The 18,637-nt window shown below is 36.0% G+C and overlaps 1 protein-coding gene across 2 annotated transcripts in view; it reads right to left on the bottom strand.

Annotated features, from left to right (window-relative positions):
- The window catches only part of LOC149065527 (uncharacterized), a 148,179-nt gene that overhangs the window by 11,450 nt on the left and 118,092 nt on the right, over positions 1-18,637 (bottom strand). For both annotated transcript variants that reach the window (XM_089253422.1, XM_089253421.1), the window contains 2 exons: positions 18,227-18,394; positions 2,886-4,806 (listed from right to left, as the gene is read on the bottom strand). In XM_089253422.1, the coding sequence (XP_089109548.1) occupies positions 2,886-4,806; positions 18,227-18,394 (2,089 nt within the window). The remainder of the gene's footprint in view (positions 1-2,885; positions 4,807-18,226; positions 18,395-18,637) is intronic.

The following is an 18,637-nucleotide window of genomic DNA, read 5'->3' as shown; positions in this document are numbered from 1 at the left end:
AATGTGAAAGAAAATTTATATTTAGGCCACTTTTATGAGATTTAAAAAAAAAAAAAACCACTTATATCATCTTACACCATTTAAAGATATACCATCAGAATGTACCCCAAGAATAGAAATGTGGTAAGAATGAAACATTTTGGCTAATAATGAACCAATATGATATTTTTCAAGGGGAAAAATTATATTTGGGTCACTTTTATGTGATTTTTCGAAAAAAAACCAGACTGGTTTTTAAGAAAAAACCACTTGGCTAAAATCATGGTTTAAACCAAACAACCTTACCTGCGGCACAGTTCTAGAACACTTAAGCGGTCCGTGGCACATTTGGAGATCCCTTAAGTTACATGTGGCACAGTTTTAGAGCACTTAAGAGGCCCATAGTTCAGTTCTACATCACTCAAACTATCTGCGGCACATTTCTAGATAACTTAAGTGATGTGCGTCATATTTATGGATCATTTGAGTGATGCGCAGCACAGTTACACAGCACTTAAGCTACCTGAGCACATTTCCAGATCACTTAAAGGATCCGCTGAACATTTAGAGATAACTAAAGTGGCTCTATAGAGGACTTATCAATAGGTGGACTATTAGTTCAGGTGTCACAAACAAACAAGGGAAATGTTTTTCTTTGTTTTTGGCACACTCAGTGGAGATGCCATTAAGAATATTTTATATTTTTATAAAGGGGGGTTGATGCCATAAGCATCATTCAAACCCCCCTCCCCCTGTCATAAAAAGTCAGGAAATCGGAAAACCCCTCCCCCATCCATGCTGACGTAATACTTGAATGACCCCTTATTTAATAGGTGCATCAGATAATCCCATATTTTACAGGGCAGATAAAATTTATTCATATTATTCAGCTCTTGGGAGGGGCGACTGTTCCTATCACCCCCTCTGGATTCGCACTTGTCCCATGCCGAAAAGTTTCACGAAAATAATGATTCAAATATTTTTAAATATGTTCACTTATCTGAAATGTTATGAATAGTGACATAGTTTAGGACAGTGGTCTGCAAACAGCGGCTTGCGAGCCAGATGCGGCTCTTTGGCCCCTTGAGTGTGGCTGTTCCACAAAATACCACGTGCAAGCGCACAAAAATTCCACATTTTCAGACACGCATTTTGGCCATTTTGTTATCACTCCCCTCCCAAGTGAGTCATTTTTTCCACTGGCTTTTGCCGAAAGAGAGTGAAGGCCTGACGTTGCTGTCACGTGAAACTTCTGCAACCAATCAGGTGGGCCAGGTCAAAACTGGGAAGTTCGGGATAAAGCTGTTGCAAATGAGGCTTTTTCCTCGGGGGTACTGCGGGGTAGATAGGCGCAAAAGACGAGACTCCTCTCAGAACATGAGGGGGCATGCAATGTTTTCCATACTAAGGAACGTCCACCTCTACACGGGTAGATCATAGAAGATGCTGCTCCTGGGCTACCACCTCTCATAACGGCTCTCCCGAGGCCTCTTCTCTCCATCCAACATTGGTCAACACTGCTAGAAGCCATCCACCAGGGGTCACACCTCTGAAGATGATGCTCCTGGGCCCCAAAGCAGAATGTGCCAAAATCTGCGACGTACGTCGCAGAACAATTTGGAAGAATTTTAAGAAAAAGTGGAAAAAAAACCACACTATTACATGTATGGGGATTTTTACCACAGAACATCTCCAGTCAGCTGAGGACTCATCGCAGAACAGTGCTAAACATTCTGCTTTGGGACTCCTGGGCCACCACCTCTCATGACAACTCTCCCGTGGCCACCTCTCTCCATCCACATCCAACATCAGTCATCCCTGCTGAAGCGATCCACCAGGGGCGACCATCCGAAGACGATGCTCCTGGGGCCTCTGCCCCCATAAGACAGCCCAAGGGCAGAGGCCCCATCCTCAGGCTAACATCTCGTTCGATGAGCTTACAGTAAACCCGTCTTCGGTGCATTTCCCAGAGAAAGGAGCCAGATATCAGTAAGCCAACAAACTTTTTTTAAATTAACGACTATCATATCTCGCTAAATATTTAGACCCCCCCCCCCCAAATCGATTCCTGTCTATTCAAAGGGTTGTATTTTGAGTTCTCGATTGTCACGTCTTAAATCTAATTGTTTTTATTTTTTTGTAATGGGGCTATATCTTCAATTAAATTTCCTGTTTCATTAAAAATATGATTTAAATGGCAATTCTTGTTTTGGTGACTTATTGACAAACATTTGTTGAGATTACTAAATTGTTTGATAATATTAAACGTGAACCTGGGGGAAATTTAGAACCCCTCCCCCTTTTTTGATTGTAACATAATGAGTAAACTCTAACAGTTAATCTAAATAACATTATATCACTACTCGAAGCATAAAGTTATCCATATTTTTCTAACCAGCTGTGTAAATCCTACAGGTATTTTTGTCATCAATTTAAGAATTGTAATTATTTTGTGTTGGTGGCTTTATTATTATAAAATGAAACATTTTTTTAGGTGCCCTGTTTGACATGGCTACAAAGAAGAAGCAAAGAAAAACAGACGACGAAAACTGTGAATTTAAAGTTGAACAGACCGAGACTTCCACGTTCATTCAAAACTTAAATTGCCTCCCAACCTGTCTTATTTGTCAGAAAAAATTGGCTCATAACCATAGACATATGCAGAATTTTCTCGGGGTGGGGGGGTTCAGATTTTTTTTCTTCTGAAGGGGGTTTTTACGATAATCACTCTACAATCGTAAAAATATTTACTCGGTTTGAAAAGTATCGTTATATCCAGATTTCACTGTATTTGTATTGCCTATGCACTGGTATTCATAACTCCATTAATCAACATTTAAGTTCAATAATAAAAATTTGAATTAAATCCCTGTTTACATATAACTTCATCAACAAAAGAATTTTACCTTTGTTTCTATCTTTTCCTCCATATCATGAGCTTCAATACCTTCATCTTCATTGGTTTGCAATGTAGTAGCTTTTAATGTAGAAAGATGACCACTTTCTTCAATCCTACCCAAATGATTGAGATAGCGAGTGCTTTCAGTCTTGGAAACATCACTTGGAGGGGATAAAGCACTTTCTGTTTTTGATACTTCACTTGGAGCTGGAGATTGCCTTCCAGCAGTTGAAGAGTCAAGGGCTGAAAGCATTTCGGTAGATGCTGAAGATGACTTGTTTAATGGAAAACTATCATCTGCTCTTGTAGGAGACTCAACACGAGATGCAGATGAAGCTGGTCGAAAAAGAGATTTTGAATGGGATTGCCATAAGTTGGAGCTACTTGTTGACATGAAAGAATCGTGAAAGGAGACTGGTGTACTGCTCACACAGCTATTAGCATTTGACAGGGAATTTTGTATACTAATATGTACATCATCTGAGGAGAGCAGTTGAGAAGGTTCTTCTCTAGGAAGGCGAGGAGGAACTGGAGGTGGATCACGACGAGGTGGAAAAAGACCAAGAGGAATATGTTGAGGAGTACAATGTGGAATATCTCCACAGGATGAAATACATACATTATCACTATCCACCCCGTTTACAGTCTGACTTGAAATATTTTCTGCACATAAGTCTTCAACTGATTTAGTCATGTCCTTGGCTAATGAGGTAGTTAACTTTTTAGAAAAAGACAAACTAGTTGAAGTGCATTGACTAGGGGACTGGGAATGTTCAGAGGAACGAGAATATGTTTCACGAAAATCTTCAGCAGTTATCTCATTTTTTGAGGAACGTACTCTAGGTTTTGCTGGCCAACGACCTTTAAGTGCAAATTTTAAAAGGAAATTTTTCTTCTTAACACCTGTACCAGCCACTGATGCATCTGGAATAACCTGGCTGTGTAAAACAGACTCTGGAACATCTATAGCACTGCAAAAACTACGATCTGCCTCTAAACTCTCACTGTCTTCAGTGCTTATACTAGGATTGTCAGTAAGAGTTGCCTCAGAAGGTCTGTTCTCTTTTACATGCTCTGTGCTGAAATTAAGGGGAGGACGTTTTTTTTTCTGGGTGCCTTTAATAAGGTCCGGCTCCACACCATTTTCTACCATGCAATTATGATGTGAATCCACATCACCACCAGAAGGTCCACTATTTGATTTTTCATTGTTTTTGGTATCTGTCTCTTGACTTGCAGTACCTGATATATTAACTGATGTACATAAGGGTGGTGAATTGTTTTTTGCCCCAGTCATGTCTGGTCTGCTGCCATTGCTACTACTCCTACTGCCAGATTTTTTAGAACCTGAAGATGATGGGCCACACGAAGAAGGACTCACAGTTTCAGTGGCGGAACTGGATGAGCTCTGACCTAGTTCTTCTTCAACTGCTACTTTAACTATTTGTTTTTTTGTGTCTACACCTTCATCACTGTCACTGCTTGATGGCTCAAGAACTTCTAAAACAGAACAAGTTTCACTGGTCTGACGTAAATTTGGATTCTGTTTGAAAAACATTTGAAGGTTAACATCTCGTGTGTTTCCACATACTGATTTTCCACTACTTGTTCGATTCTCAGGCGTATTTATTTTTTTGTGTGGGATACTATATTGTGTGCTCTCTTTAGTTTCTTTCTGCCTGCTGGAATAAAGCAGCACTCTATTGTTAGGAAGGTTCATTTTTTTGTTCATAAGGGATATGTTTTGATTAGGCAAAGGATGGATTATATCAGGTGCTTGAGGAAAAGTATCAGGAGTAGAAACACCAAGAGATAAAGATGGAATATCTTCTTCGCCACTCTGCCAACAGTCATCTGATGTTTCTGGGGTGGATGGAACTGCAGGACTTTGATCACTGACTTTGCTTAGAATATGTGTGAATTGCAGCCTGCAGAAGAAAGTAGATGATGTACTAAACATAATATATGTATAACTATGCACTAAAACCTAACAGTCTCATGAAAAGTAACAAGGATTAATTATAACACAAACAACTGTGATAAAAACAATTTCCAAAAAAATTCATTTATTCATTTCCCATTACAGGATCCATATGCTACAGGCCTTTGACTTACAAACAAATATATTTTAGCTGCTTGAGCAAAATTTGGCAAAAATAGTTTAAATTTACCAGATAAATTTATTTCATTTGATGTCTTTTTTTTTCAGCATTTTTGTTTCAACACTAACTGAATTTGGAGAACCATTATTCAATTAGGAAAGCAATTTTACTACACTAATGTTCCAGTTTTTTGTCACAAATTTTCAATCATTTATCATAAATTTTGAACTAGCAAGAAAGGAGTAAGAGAGAACGAATATTTTTAGTTTGAAAACTGTAGAAGGCAACACAAATACAAACTTCAACCAGTGTGATTTTGGAAATTACTCTGACTATGCAAAGATAATGAAACTAAAATATTTCAACTAAATCTGCTATAAAGAAAGCATTTTTCTCTGTAAAGAAATAATTTGCAAATAAACTAATGAAAATAAAATGTGTTACAGTTAAAAATTTCACTACATATGTTTCAGCAAAAGTTCATATGTATAAATACAAATAGTCTCGCTGTATGAATACAAATAGTCTCTCTATATGAATACAAATAGTCTCTCTATATGAATACAAATAGTCTCTCTGTATGAATACAAATAGTCTCTCTGTATGAATACAAACATTTGTACTTATACAGAGACTATACCACATATGAATTTTTTATGTATATAATATAGTTTACATATGAATGTAAAATATTAGTTTTTATATTTAATATTTTTGTCTTTTATCTATTCTCATTAACATGCTCAGCATTATTTTCAACCCTTCAACTGAGCAATCAGACAAAAATGCAGCTTCTCTCATAGGATAAGAAAATTCCCATTTTTGTCATCATATGGAATTTCTTATTTAATTCATGAGGGAAAAAATAGTTTAAAATAATTTAGTAAACAATACATTATTACCTAATATTACTTTGATAACTAAGTAACTTGCAGGTGAGCTAATTATCAGCTAGAAAAAGGCAATAAAATTACAAACAATTACTCTGGCTCTAAAGAGGAACAGAACATATCTATATGCCCATCTATGCACGAACAAACTCGGAAATATTTATAGCGGGGTGATAGCAATGATCTTCGTTGCAGGTCGGATGCATGTTTTTAGCTCTCCATTTGAGGTCCCAATTTTAAACTCTTTTTAGCCATTTAAATTTTAAGTTCTATTTGATTAAATCATTAAGTATACTTTGTTTTATCTGATTAATTCCTCGACTGTTGATGGTGCCTGATTTATGCTGGAGAGCTGTGATTGGAAATTTTCAGGCAATTGCTACACTACGTGCTAGTGCGTCAAAAAAAATTTGAAGCACCTACTTTTTCCAGAAAAAATAAGCTGATCTGTTTGGATTTTTATCTCTTACCTTAAGCTGTGTGGAGGGATGTATTTATACAGAGCCTGCTGCTTCGTGGTGGAATCTAGAGTAACCCGAGTCCCAATGATCTACCCAAAGGAAAAGCTCTGAATCAACCTTGAGTCTGATATTTTCAGACCTAGCAATAACCTAGAAAGAACACTACCTTCTCCTCATGGTTTTGAAAAATGTCCCGTCGCACATCAACTGAGAATGGCAAATTTTTGGGTCATTCGTGTTCAGGCGTACAAGATATGAATCACTCTGCCGATTTCTATGAAAGTCGCTACTCATTCTCTCTCATAACAACAATATGCTCAAGGCTTTAAATGAATGCTTTGTGGATTTTGAAAATAGACTAACTGATGTGTGTTCACAATTGGATGAAGCCAAGTCTGAACATGCTGATGCAAAGAGATCTATAGAACTTCTAGACAAGAAAATTACAGTACTGCAGTAGTGGGCAGACAATTCAAAAAAATTACAGTTCTCGCAATAATTTCATTTTTTGTGTTCTCTCTGTATCGATGAAGTCTACTGCAACAGAGTATCGATTCTGTGATCAGTTTTATTCAAAATTCACTCGAACTTTCATCAGATGACTTACTGATTGATACTATTAAACCATACATGTACCTCATCCATATTTCTCTGCGAAACCTCTAATGAATTGGTACATGTTGGAATGTGCGTGTACGTGCAGTGACACCTGACATGAAGTTTGTTTCTGTGTAATGCTTATTATGTGTAGTGTGCTGCAATCTGCCACCAGTTTTTTCCAACTATGAGTGAAGTGTAATGATTGAATAATTGTATTGTTGTAGGCCTGTTGCTCTCTGTGGCGAGACTTTTCAATGGGGAGATCGGCTCGCTACTGATTGATACTGTTCATGTGATCCCGCCGAGATCCCGGAAAAACTCGGACAACTTTGTGATTTCTGCTATCCTGTTCATGGCCCCCACAAGGGGTGGGCTGACAAGGCTCCAGCCCTGGGGCCCAGTGTGATTTTAATCATTTTTTTTTTGTTTTTTCATGCTATAAATTCATCATAAAGGGGCCCCGTTAAAGTCTGGTCGGGGGGGGGGGGCGTAAAAGATCACATCCTAGGGGCCCTGCTTCAGGATGTGGGGGGCCATGATCCTGTTATAGTGTGTTTTGTTCGGCGTGCTGATAGAGACAATGTACTTAGCTCTTTTCAAATCAAGAGAAATGCAATCAATCGTGCTGATGGTCGTCTGAGTAAAGATTTGGATTTTGTGCCGGTGGTGGACGGTGTCTCGATTTCTGAAGATTTAGGGTTTGTTATGCGTAAAAAAATGGCAAATCTAATTCCAATCCTGAATCGCTTCATCGAAGAAGGTAAGAAGGTGAAATTGAAAGGGAACACATTGTACGCAAACAACATCCCTTTTACATTTGATTTACAAGCAAACGAGTTGATGAAGCTTAGTGTTGATTCTATTTCTTCTCAGTCAACTAATAATTGACTAAATTATTGACTTCCTGATCCAATTCAAGCTCTGAGAATTCATTTTTGCCATGTGAAAACATTAATGTAAGTACAAAGATTTTTAAGGGCTGGCTGATGTGAAGATATTTTTAGGAACGAGAGAAAATTTAACTGCCCCTGCTGGGAATCGAACCCACGTCCTTTCACTTTCCGGGTGAACACCCTAGACCAGTGGTTCTCAACCTGGAGCCATATGGCCCCTTGTGGTCCTGGGATATTCTAGGGGGGGCCACGGGAGAAAATCAGAAGAAAGGTGATCCACGACAGGTGGTGAAGGGAGTCAGAGAACTGTGAAGAGAAAAAAGCTTTAAAAGTGAAACATGGTTGAAAAATATTACTACTTTCAGAATTCATCAGATCCGTCCATAGAAATAAGGTCATCTTAACCCTTGGGTCTATGTGGGCATGACCCGGGTCTTCATGTCTATAATGGGAGGGGACAGCCAGAGCAACGATTGGTGTGTTAGGAGGGTCGATTTATCGTGCAAGTTCGTTGGATTGTACCGTATTTTACACAGACCGTTTTTTAACATATAATTTAACTCCTGGGAGAGATGATAATCCACCATTTGAGTCCGTGCCTAGCCAGGATTCCAGAGATTGATCAGATTTATTAAAATTTCATTCATAATAAAAAAATAGAAAGTATCTCAATCTTGGGTGAGGGTAGGAGGGGGGGGGCCTGGATAGGACAGGGGGGCCATGAGAAAAAATGTGATCCATAGGGGGCCATGAGCTGAAAAAGGTTAAGAAACACTGCCCTAGACCACTAGACTATAGAGGCAACGAATATCTCAATCTTTTCTTGAGCTCGTTTGCACTGAATGGGGCTGTACATGGATGGTCGGACACAATTTAGGCGAAGGCTCACAAATTGGTGACGGTGCCACCAGATGGCGACTTATCCGAGGATGACATCACTTTCCGCTATCCATACAAAGGCTTTTAACAGCTGGCTGAAGTGAAGATATTTTTAGGAAAGAGAGAAAATTCAACTGCCCCTGCTGGGAATCGAATTCACGTCCTTTCACTTTCCGGGTGAACGCCCTAGACCACTAGACTACAGAGGCAAGTCCTCTGTACAGACCCTGTCCTCTGTAGTCTAGTGGTGAGTCATTCAAATAGTAATATTTCCTCACATGTTCATTTGAAATGTACAAAAAAATTTTCTTTGCCAACGTGTTTCTTAATTGATGAGCTGCAGATTCAGCACATTAATTTTAATGTTAATTTTGTCTCAACTTGTAACCCTTGTATTTCTCGAGTATACGTTTATGCTTTGAATAGTAATTTTATTGTGTGTAATAATGATCAGTCGAGACTTTTTCCCTCTCTCCCCGGTACGTCTGGATGGAGTATGGTCTCGGTTGACGAGGGGAAGGGGTTGCGGTTCGGGTTTTCTAATTTATAACATGGCAAGTATAAAAGGCAAAGATTTTTACTTCAATCTCTGCAGTAACATAAAATTTGACGCCCCATGCTTGTGTGAGACTTGCCATACTTATGAGATTTCCACTCAGTTCCTCTTAGATTACTAGATACTCCATAAATTTGCTGTGAAACTACCTTTCCAGGGCAAACCCAACAGTGGCTTTATATTCTGTTTTGCCAAAAACAAAATAACAATTAATTTGATTTTATTTAAAAATCATTTTTTTCATTTTGCTGAGTGCCGACTATCTGAACTTGAAAAATTGTCTTTTTGCTTTCGGCTACTTTCCACCTGACCCAAGTTTTGACGAAGAATTTATGGATTTTTTATCTGTGATTTCTGAGCACTTGGAGGATTATGTGCATGTTGTAATAGCCAGTGATTTCAATGCAAGGTTGGGAACAAAGCGTACTTTCATGATCTTTCGTTATGATGAAACTCAATGGACAAAATCACAAAAACTGCAGGGATCAAAAGTTTTATGAGTGGGCTATACAAAATAATTGAATAAATCTGAATGGTTTATCGCTTTCGGATCGGGAGGATAATTTTACATTCTATGGTAATAGTGGTGGTGCAAGTCTTATAGACTTATTTTTCGTGTCGAAATCAATGTTTCTGGACTATATACTAGTCTTTTAGATTATGAATTTCCCATTTTCTGAGCACTTGCCAATATTTGCCACATTCTGTTTTCCGGCCAACTTGACTTCTGACAATTATATTACAGGGCCGAGGAAAATAAGAACACTTTCATAACTAATATTAATTCTACTCTTTCTAACTTTAATTTCTCCAAAATTAATTATACTTCATTTTACAACTGTGTTATCTTATCTGCTGTAGATGCAGGGATGGTTTGCTGGGAAACTCACTTAACTAGCAAAAAAATTCATAAAATTTCATCAAACAAACGACAGTTTGAAAGTGAGTGTTTTTCTCTTTGTAAAGAAGTAATTGGTGCATATCAATCTTTATGTCATAATTTCAGTCCTGAATTTGCAACAGAACGGCACAACATTAAAGAAAAATTATAAATCCTTGTGCAAACAGAAAAAAATTAACTATTTTAGGCTTTTGAATCATACTTTATCCTCAAGTAGAGATTCAAAAGCATTTTGGAATATCATTAACTTATTTAGAAGAAAACAATTCAACTCAAACACAATTCTGAAACAAATTTGGTGTGATCATTTTATGAATATTTTCAGTACACAACCTGATACCCCAACTGTGCCTTCCTTGATTCACCATACTCATGAATTTTTACTTGATAATCATATAACACTTCAAGAGTTGGAAAAGGCTATTTTGTCATTAAAATGTCATAAAGCTCATGGGAAAGACCTTATTATTAACAAATTTTTCAAAAATCTTTCTCTCATTAGTAAAAATAGTGTGCTTAATATTTTCAATAATATCATGGAAAACTGTTTGGTTCCAAATGATAGGATGGATATTATAATCATTCCTTTGTTTACAAAAGGTGATCCCTCTCTTCCTTCCAATTATCGCCAGATCTCCCTTGTTTCTGCTTCTATGAAGCTATTTACTATCATCTTAAATAATCGTTTATCAAATTGGTTAGAAATAAATCGTACTCTTCCTGAAGAACAGGCTGGCTTCCGCCAGGGTTATAGTTGCATCGACCAAATTTTTGTGCTTGACTTCCTCGTGCAAAAGAAATTGTCTCATAAGAGTAGTCGGTTTTATTTTGTCTTTGTAGATTTCAAATCTGCCTTCGATTCCGTTAATCGCAACATTCTTTGGCAAGTGTTGGCCAATATTGGACTGAGTGCTTATTTTATCTGTATTCTCCAAGACATTTATTCAAAAACCTCCATTCAAATAAGATCTTCTGGGCTGACTGACAATATACCTGTGAATCAGGATGTATTACCGGGAGAGATTTTGAGCGCCACTCTTTTTTCACTTTACATCTTGGATTTCGTAAGATGACTCAACTTGTCTCCCATTGCAGGTTTCCAAATTGGCAGAGACAAATTTCTTCGTTCACTCGAACCCGGATGATATAGTCATCTTTGCTGATTCAATTATTAATCTTCAGCGAAGATAGTAATTGAATCTTCAATTTTGGAGCAATTTTGTATGGACTTCAAATTAACTGTCAATATACAGAAAACTAAAGTAATGGTTTTTAGAAATGGTGGTGGGCTTATATGAACAGAGAAAAATGTTATTATAAAGGTAGCCAATTGGAAATTGAGGGGAATTATACCTACTTAGAGGTACCTTTCTCGTCAACAGGCTCATTTAACATGGCTAAAACTTATTTTCTGGCGACAGCTAAATTAGCAGCCAAAGCCAGTTTGCCTGTACTCGTTCCTGCAAAACTTTCATCACTAACCACAGCTTTTAAACTTTTTCATTCCCTCGTAATCCCAACACTTTTTTATGGCGCAGCTGTTTGGTCTACGAAGTACCAAAATGACTTGGAAGTAATTTTTACTCTATTTGCTAGGAAGCTTTTAATATTGCCAAGGCCAATTCCTGGATACATGATAAGAGCGGAGCTTGGGCAGCTTTCTTTGTCAATACAGTGGAAGAAAGCCGTTCTGTCGATGTATATTTATGTATTGGAAATGTATGACGATAGATTGCCAAGGCTTTGCATCAATAAATTATATTTTTGGATGGATTTTGACCCTAATAATTCATGCAACTGGTTATCCAATGTTTGGAGAATTTTGAATGAGATGGCTTCAGTTTTCTCAAGTTTATACATGATGCAACTGCCTTTAAACATTTTTCTTCTCATGTAATCTTAACATTGAAAGATCAGAGTACCAGTCTGATATGGCTAAAATATGTGGCACAGTTTACCTCCCATTTTACAAAAGCATAAAAACAAATTTTGAAATCGAGCCATATCTCCTCAACAGGAATCCATATAAAACGATTGATAATCCAACTACATTTTAGCTTCCACATCATTTTAGTAAAAATAAAATCTGCCAAAATGTGGATTCAAATTGCACATTTTGCAAAATGGGGGTAATTGAGACCTGGGTCTTATATTTTGCTAAGGTGCCCTGCTTATAACTCATATAGAGTACATTTTCTGGGACAGGTCTCGACCGACGATATAGTAATCTACCTTAATGACCCCCACAATTAATTATAATAGTATTTTCTGTTTTTTCTGTGCCATTTGTAATTTTTGTTCTTTATTTGACTGATTCCCCATACACAGTCTTCCAGACGTATTTTCTTGAGTCTTTCATTTATTTTATTTTGCACACGTAAATAGTTTTTATACTTAGTAATTTTCATTTTGTGTTCTTACTTATTTATATCTTATTTTTACTTTATATCTTGTCTTTACTAATTTATACTTTATATCTTGTCTTTACTAATTTATACTTTGTAATCCTATGTTTTTAATAATATCACAGCTCTATTGTAATTGCCACCATATTTGCATTGTCATGGTCCATGCACCCAAAAAAAATAAAGATTTGATTGATTGAACACTTATAGCAGTGTACAGGGGTGTACAAAAGATCAACCTTTGGAGGGGCACATCAAGTTTAGGAGCATAAGCAATCCTTTCCAAAGAAATTTCAAGTTACTAACCAACATTTAAAACACCTTTTAAACAGAAATTGATGAAGATGGCATATAGAGATGCTTTCTTCAGATATTTTATTTTATTTTTTTTACAAAATTATTTACAAATATTTTTAATTTTTAGTCTTGGGGGAACACCCTCTGCAGATGCCTGACAGCATAATATGAATTAAGAGATATTGCCTTTTTGAAGGTGTTGGAATGTCTAACAGTGCCATCTTAATGCATGGGCCCACCCAGGCATGACCTGGGGGGGGGCCTCAAGAGAAGAGGGGCCTCACAATCACAAAAATGAGATCTGGTTGAAATTTTCTAGGATTTACTAGTAAGGGCCTCCAAAAAACCACTTGGCCCAGGGACCCATAATACTCTTAACCGACTGGCGGTTCGAGGTGTTGGCACAAAACTGCTTCGAAAATGCTTGGTCTCCAGGATTAAAATAGCTTTGAAAACGTTCTGGCTATTTTTCCTTCCCCCCGTATGCACAGCCGGACAGCGAGGACTCTTTGTGAGATTTGATTCTTTGTACTGCCCCGATCGTCACAGAGATGTCTACAATTTTCGCGGAACAACATACCCTCATTGTACTGCGGTTGATAATGTACAGTGTGAGATTTCGCTTCTAAAAAAGAAGAAAAAAGAATTTTTCTCTTACATTCAAATACAATAGTATTAAGAATGTCTAAATAAGCTAAGAATGAATCTGTTTTGAAATCTAGGTGAATATTTGTAAAGGAAAAAATAAAATAGAGTATCTCTTCTCTTTTTCTAAATAACCTGGATTTACACATAAATGTGAAATATATACATAAAATGCTAGAAGCCGCAAAGGATAATTGACTTTCCGAGTTGACCACACACATGTGGCGACAGCAATTCTTGCTCAGTACCGTGGGTAGCCCAATTGCTTTGGGAGTGTTTGTGCGAAGAAATGAGTGAGGCGTGTGCTGAACCATCATTGTCATGTTTCAACAAAGACGTTGAGGGGGGAAGGGAAATCGGTTTTTTACGTTCAGAACCTTTTAGAAACGGATTTTCTGAATCGTGTTTTCACGTGCAGAACCTTTTTGACGCAGACATTTTTACACGTATATCTACGTGCAGATCCATCGGTCGGTTAAGACGGCCCTGATGTCTAAAGGTGGCAGTAAGTAGCTACAAGTACAATACTCTATGCAGTGTAGCCATTTCATCATACAGGCTGTCCCACAATTTCAGTTAACCACCCAAATTGGATTTCTTTGTTAAATATATAAAAATACTTGGAATTTATACAATAACATCAAATGAATTGTCAAAAATTCATAAATTTTTTGCTGAGGTATCAATGCCTTTAAACCAAGAGCAATTTAATTTTGTGTCATTATGCAGATCCTACTGTAAGATTATTTCTTATAATTTCAAGGAATATCTGTGTATGTGAGTAGAAATTGTTGGTGACAAATACTCACCTTGTGTTTCGGGTTCAGAATTGTCTTGGTTTTAAGTCATAGTAAATCACATATTTTTTGGGATGGGGTGGAAATTGACAGAAAGAAAAGATTTCAAACTTTAAGTATCATGTATTCACTTTTATTAAAAAATTTTCTTAACACAATAAAAATAAAAGGCAATATTTCTAAAAAACACAAATAATTTACTTTAAACAAATTCAAATGACATTTCAAGCACAAAAAAATATTTTTTAAACCTAGAATAATGGTTCAGATATGAGTAGAAATTATTTTAAAAAAATACAGTCGGCACTCGCAAGTTATAGCGACCACTCCATTACGATGACGGGTACGATAAGTCCCAAATGTTTTCATAGAACAACTATCATATATGTTTAATTTTGATATAACGACCATTTCTGATAGGACAAAGGGGGCCATTATAACAAGCATCAACTGTATATATATTTGAGTTTTTTAAATTTGCTCTGTTTAAATTTCACCCATACTCTTTTACCTTGTTTGGGAGAAAAATATCCCTTTAGCAATGTTTTTCTTTGCTACAGCACTAATCTCTGTATTCTCATTCATAAGAATACAGAGATTCATTATTCTAAGTCGAACAGGAACTTAGTCTTCTTCATAAAATTTGTCTCCAATCTCCATAACTTATACTAAGTGCTTTTGAATTAATTATACTAAGCTGAAATTTTGAAAATGGAGCAGAACTAAAAATTAATTATATCTGCAATATAAGGAGTAATTTTTCTGCGAAATGCCAGAAGTTTTGACAAAAATGGTTGAAACAAATAACTCTAAATAAAATTCTTCACAAATTAAAGTCCATTCAAATTTTTTCTGAAGTATCTTATCTCTGTCAGTACTAAAACATGCATTAATGAAATGAAACTCCTTCCTTTGACTATTGTTAAGAGCATGACCCCCATGAAATTTAAGAAATATGCTTATCTTTGCTCACAGTAATAATAACTCGAGCACTATACACATGTTTTTAACATTACCTGACAACAGATAAAATATCTATTCTAGAGGTAAACCCAACATAACAACAAATGTTGAAAAAATTTTTTGGGAATATTTGTAGCAAAACTATATAATTTCTACCACATCTGACGATGTTCTGACAATTCTCACCATTTGATGGTAATAATAAGTATATATTATAATATACTGAGAAATTGAATTTTCTGGATGTTATGCTGAAACAAATATCTGGAAAGAAAAATTATTTATCTCCTCTGGGAATCAAATCTGGCTCCCCTTGCATACTGGGCAAGTGCGCTAACCAATACACTAGAGACACACTTTTTAATTTGTTATAACACACATCACATTATTAGCATGAAGCACTGAGTGGAGGCATTGCAGCCTCCCTTAACTACAGCAATATTCGCCTCAGGCAATGTCTCCAGTCAGCGCTTCATGCTAATAATGTGTGTAACGAATTGAAAAGTGAATTGGTGTATTGGTTAGTGTACTTGCCCGGTATGCAAAGGGATACCGGTTCGATTCTCGAAGAAGACAAATCACTTTTCTTTTCAAATATATGTTTCAGCATAACATCCATAAAATTCAATTTCTCAGTATATTTCAGGCTGAAAAAATATCATCTCTTAATATATTATAATAATAAATAAAATTATACTATAAATAAACAAAATTTTAATGTTAATAAATATATACAGAGAAACATGTCTAAGACGGACACTGCATGAGACTAAAACCTGTCTTAAATGGAACAAATATATAGTCTTGTGAATAATTAATACTTTTTTCAATCATAGGAAACCGCTTTAAGATGGAAACTGTCTAACGCGGAAACGGAAGACATATTTAGTTTATTTGTAGAGACAAAACCCTGGAGTTAAAACGGAAAGAATTTTCGGCCAAGTTTTTGTCCTTTGGATGGGAGGAAAGTTAAGTTGTTCTGATCCCCCTTTTGTTAGGCAAACTCTTTGACTTCTTGGAAAAATGATGAATGCTTATTATCTATCTGAACTGGTTCTCAGGGTCGGGCTTGAGAGGAAGCGGTTTTACTATTCAAAATTTTGTGAAAGCTTGTTTAGCATTTCATTTATTATGGAAATGATGATTTTGTTGGAAACCACTCCTATTTCTTGGAAAAATTTTGATAATTTCGAGAGAGTAATATGCGAGGGAAACTGAATTATTATTCACAATTTAGAGGTACCATGTTTTGGCTACTGTGGAGATTTTCAATCAGTGTAGACATGGTCACCAGCAATAAGGAATGTGTATTGAATTTGAACATAAAAATGAAGTTCGTAGAAGCACACAAAAGCAAAATTTAAGTGTTACAGATATGTAAAATGTTTCTTTCACAAACATTATTGGTTGTTGATCTCATTGTCACTGTTTTTTCAAAAAGATATCGAATTTTCTAATTTTTATTTTAACAGGGGTGGGAAGTGGAAAAGTCCATTTCGGAGCAGTTAATTCAGGATTCCGAGCAGTTTTGGAGCAGCAAAATATAGGATTTGGAGCAGATATTTATGAATTAGAGAGCAGCGAAATTAACTTACACGAATATTTTCGTTAACCCTCACCCTTTTCAAAATAAAACAACTGCACTGTCTTTTGTAATCAAACATCTTTTCATCAGCTTGTTTTTTGTTTTTGGTGTTTCAGGCTTTTGATGCCTTGTTTGAAAGAGCAGCTGTCATAAAAATTTTTCCACCAGTCTATTTAAGATGATTTTTGCTTAATGAAGGCACTATTTGCTGTCTGGAACAACAGCAGTTCAAATGGGCTAAAAATTTTCTACAAGTTTCCAATTTTTTTATACTCAGAAAGAAATTGTTGCAAAATAGGAAAGAATTTCAGAAGAATCAACATGATGTTTGGCGATTCAACACTCACTATTTGGCGAGATTGGTGATCTGACTCATTATTTGGCGATATTGGCAATTTAACACTCATTATTCGGCAAACATTAGCGATTTAATGCTCATTATTTTGCAAAGTTCCTAAAGTAGCATTCGTAATTATGTGGACATGCTCTTTTTACACCCAGAATGAAATTTTTTTTCATGAAATATCTGGATTTGACGCAATGACAATCGCCTACAGTAATTTCTGCTGCTTCCAGTGGCTACTTTTTCTTTTTGAATACGTAAACTCTCACATTTGAGCTTTAAAGCTAACAGACCATTGCAAACCATCTTCACTTGCACTATCACAGATATTATTGGGGTTTCGTGATGGAAAGCCAGATGTGAGGGGGCCAATAGTTTAAATAAGGCGATAGTTTAAGTACAGTGGAATAAAACACGGTCTTCTCTGAAAAAATTGTTTCGTGGCAAGCAGGAACAAAAATTTTTTCTTGTGCTTTCCAAAATTCCACGCATACTGAAGCAAAATTTGCTATATTTGGCACAGAAAAATCAACAAATATTGGAGCAGGATGGTGCAAGATGTTAATTTTGGCACAGTGCGGAGCAATTGCTGCAGAGTTCCCACCCCTGACAATATGTTTTATAGGTCCGTAGAATATCGTTTTATCGAGGTTTCACTGTATTAAAAAAAATTCATTTTTGACAAAAGTAATTGTTCATTCTATTGCTATTCAGGAGAATGTTTCATACTGAAGTTCAACTTTAGCGCATTAAATATGAAATTTCAAATGTATAGTTATTTGAAACAGCAAACATGAAAAAATTCAAAATAATAATATGCATGTCTCTGTTTAATACTCGTTAGTTTATAGAAGTTACAGTGATGTTCTCAAAACTCAAGTTTCATAAACGATTAAAATAAATTACTGCATACATTTTTATGTGCACCTGTATAAAATGGAAACCTGTCTGGAACGGAAAATAGTTTCAGTTTCTTGACCTTCCATTTTATACAGGTTTCACTGTACATATATTTAAATGCCAACATGTACCTGATGATATCTAGAGGAGTTTTTCTTGATTCAGGGAGCTTGAGATGTTTACGAGATTTCTTCCATTTATCTTCCACCAACTTCAAATGATGTTCCTCATCAGCCATAACTGCTGTTAATATTTGAGAATAATCATCCAAATATTTTGAATGATGCTTTTCATTTGTCCTGAAAACCAATATTTTATTTGTAGTTAACATAGATATATAATACTGATTCATTATACATTTTTTAGAATAATAAATTTAAAATTTGTTATGAAAAATAAACTTAAAAATTGTTTGAACATTGTGATTTCTTATTTTTCCCCCTCAAGAAATAGAAACTTTAAGTTTCACAACTTTTCATAATTTGGTCATTCCGGACTATGGAATGTCGAATTATTTGAATGAATCAAATTATTTGTATTTA

This window comes from Pholcus phalangioides, unplaced genomic scaffold (assembly GCF_987345545.1).
Source record: "Pholcus phalangioides strain wild (caught in Gottingen) unplaced genomic scaffold, Ppha-v1.0 ptg000039l_1, whole genome shotgun sequence".
NCBI classification, from domain to species: domain Eukaryota; kingdom Metazoa; phylum Arthropoda; class Arachnida; order Araneae; family Pholcidae; genus Pholcus; species Pholcus phalangioides.
The sequence above is the reverse complement of the archived record's forward strand: the minus strand, read 5'-3'. Positions and strand labels throughout refer to the sequence as shown.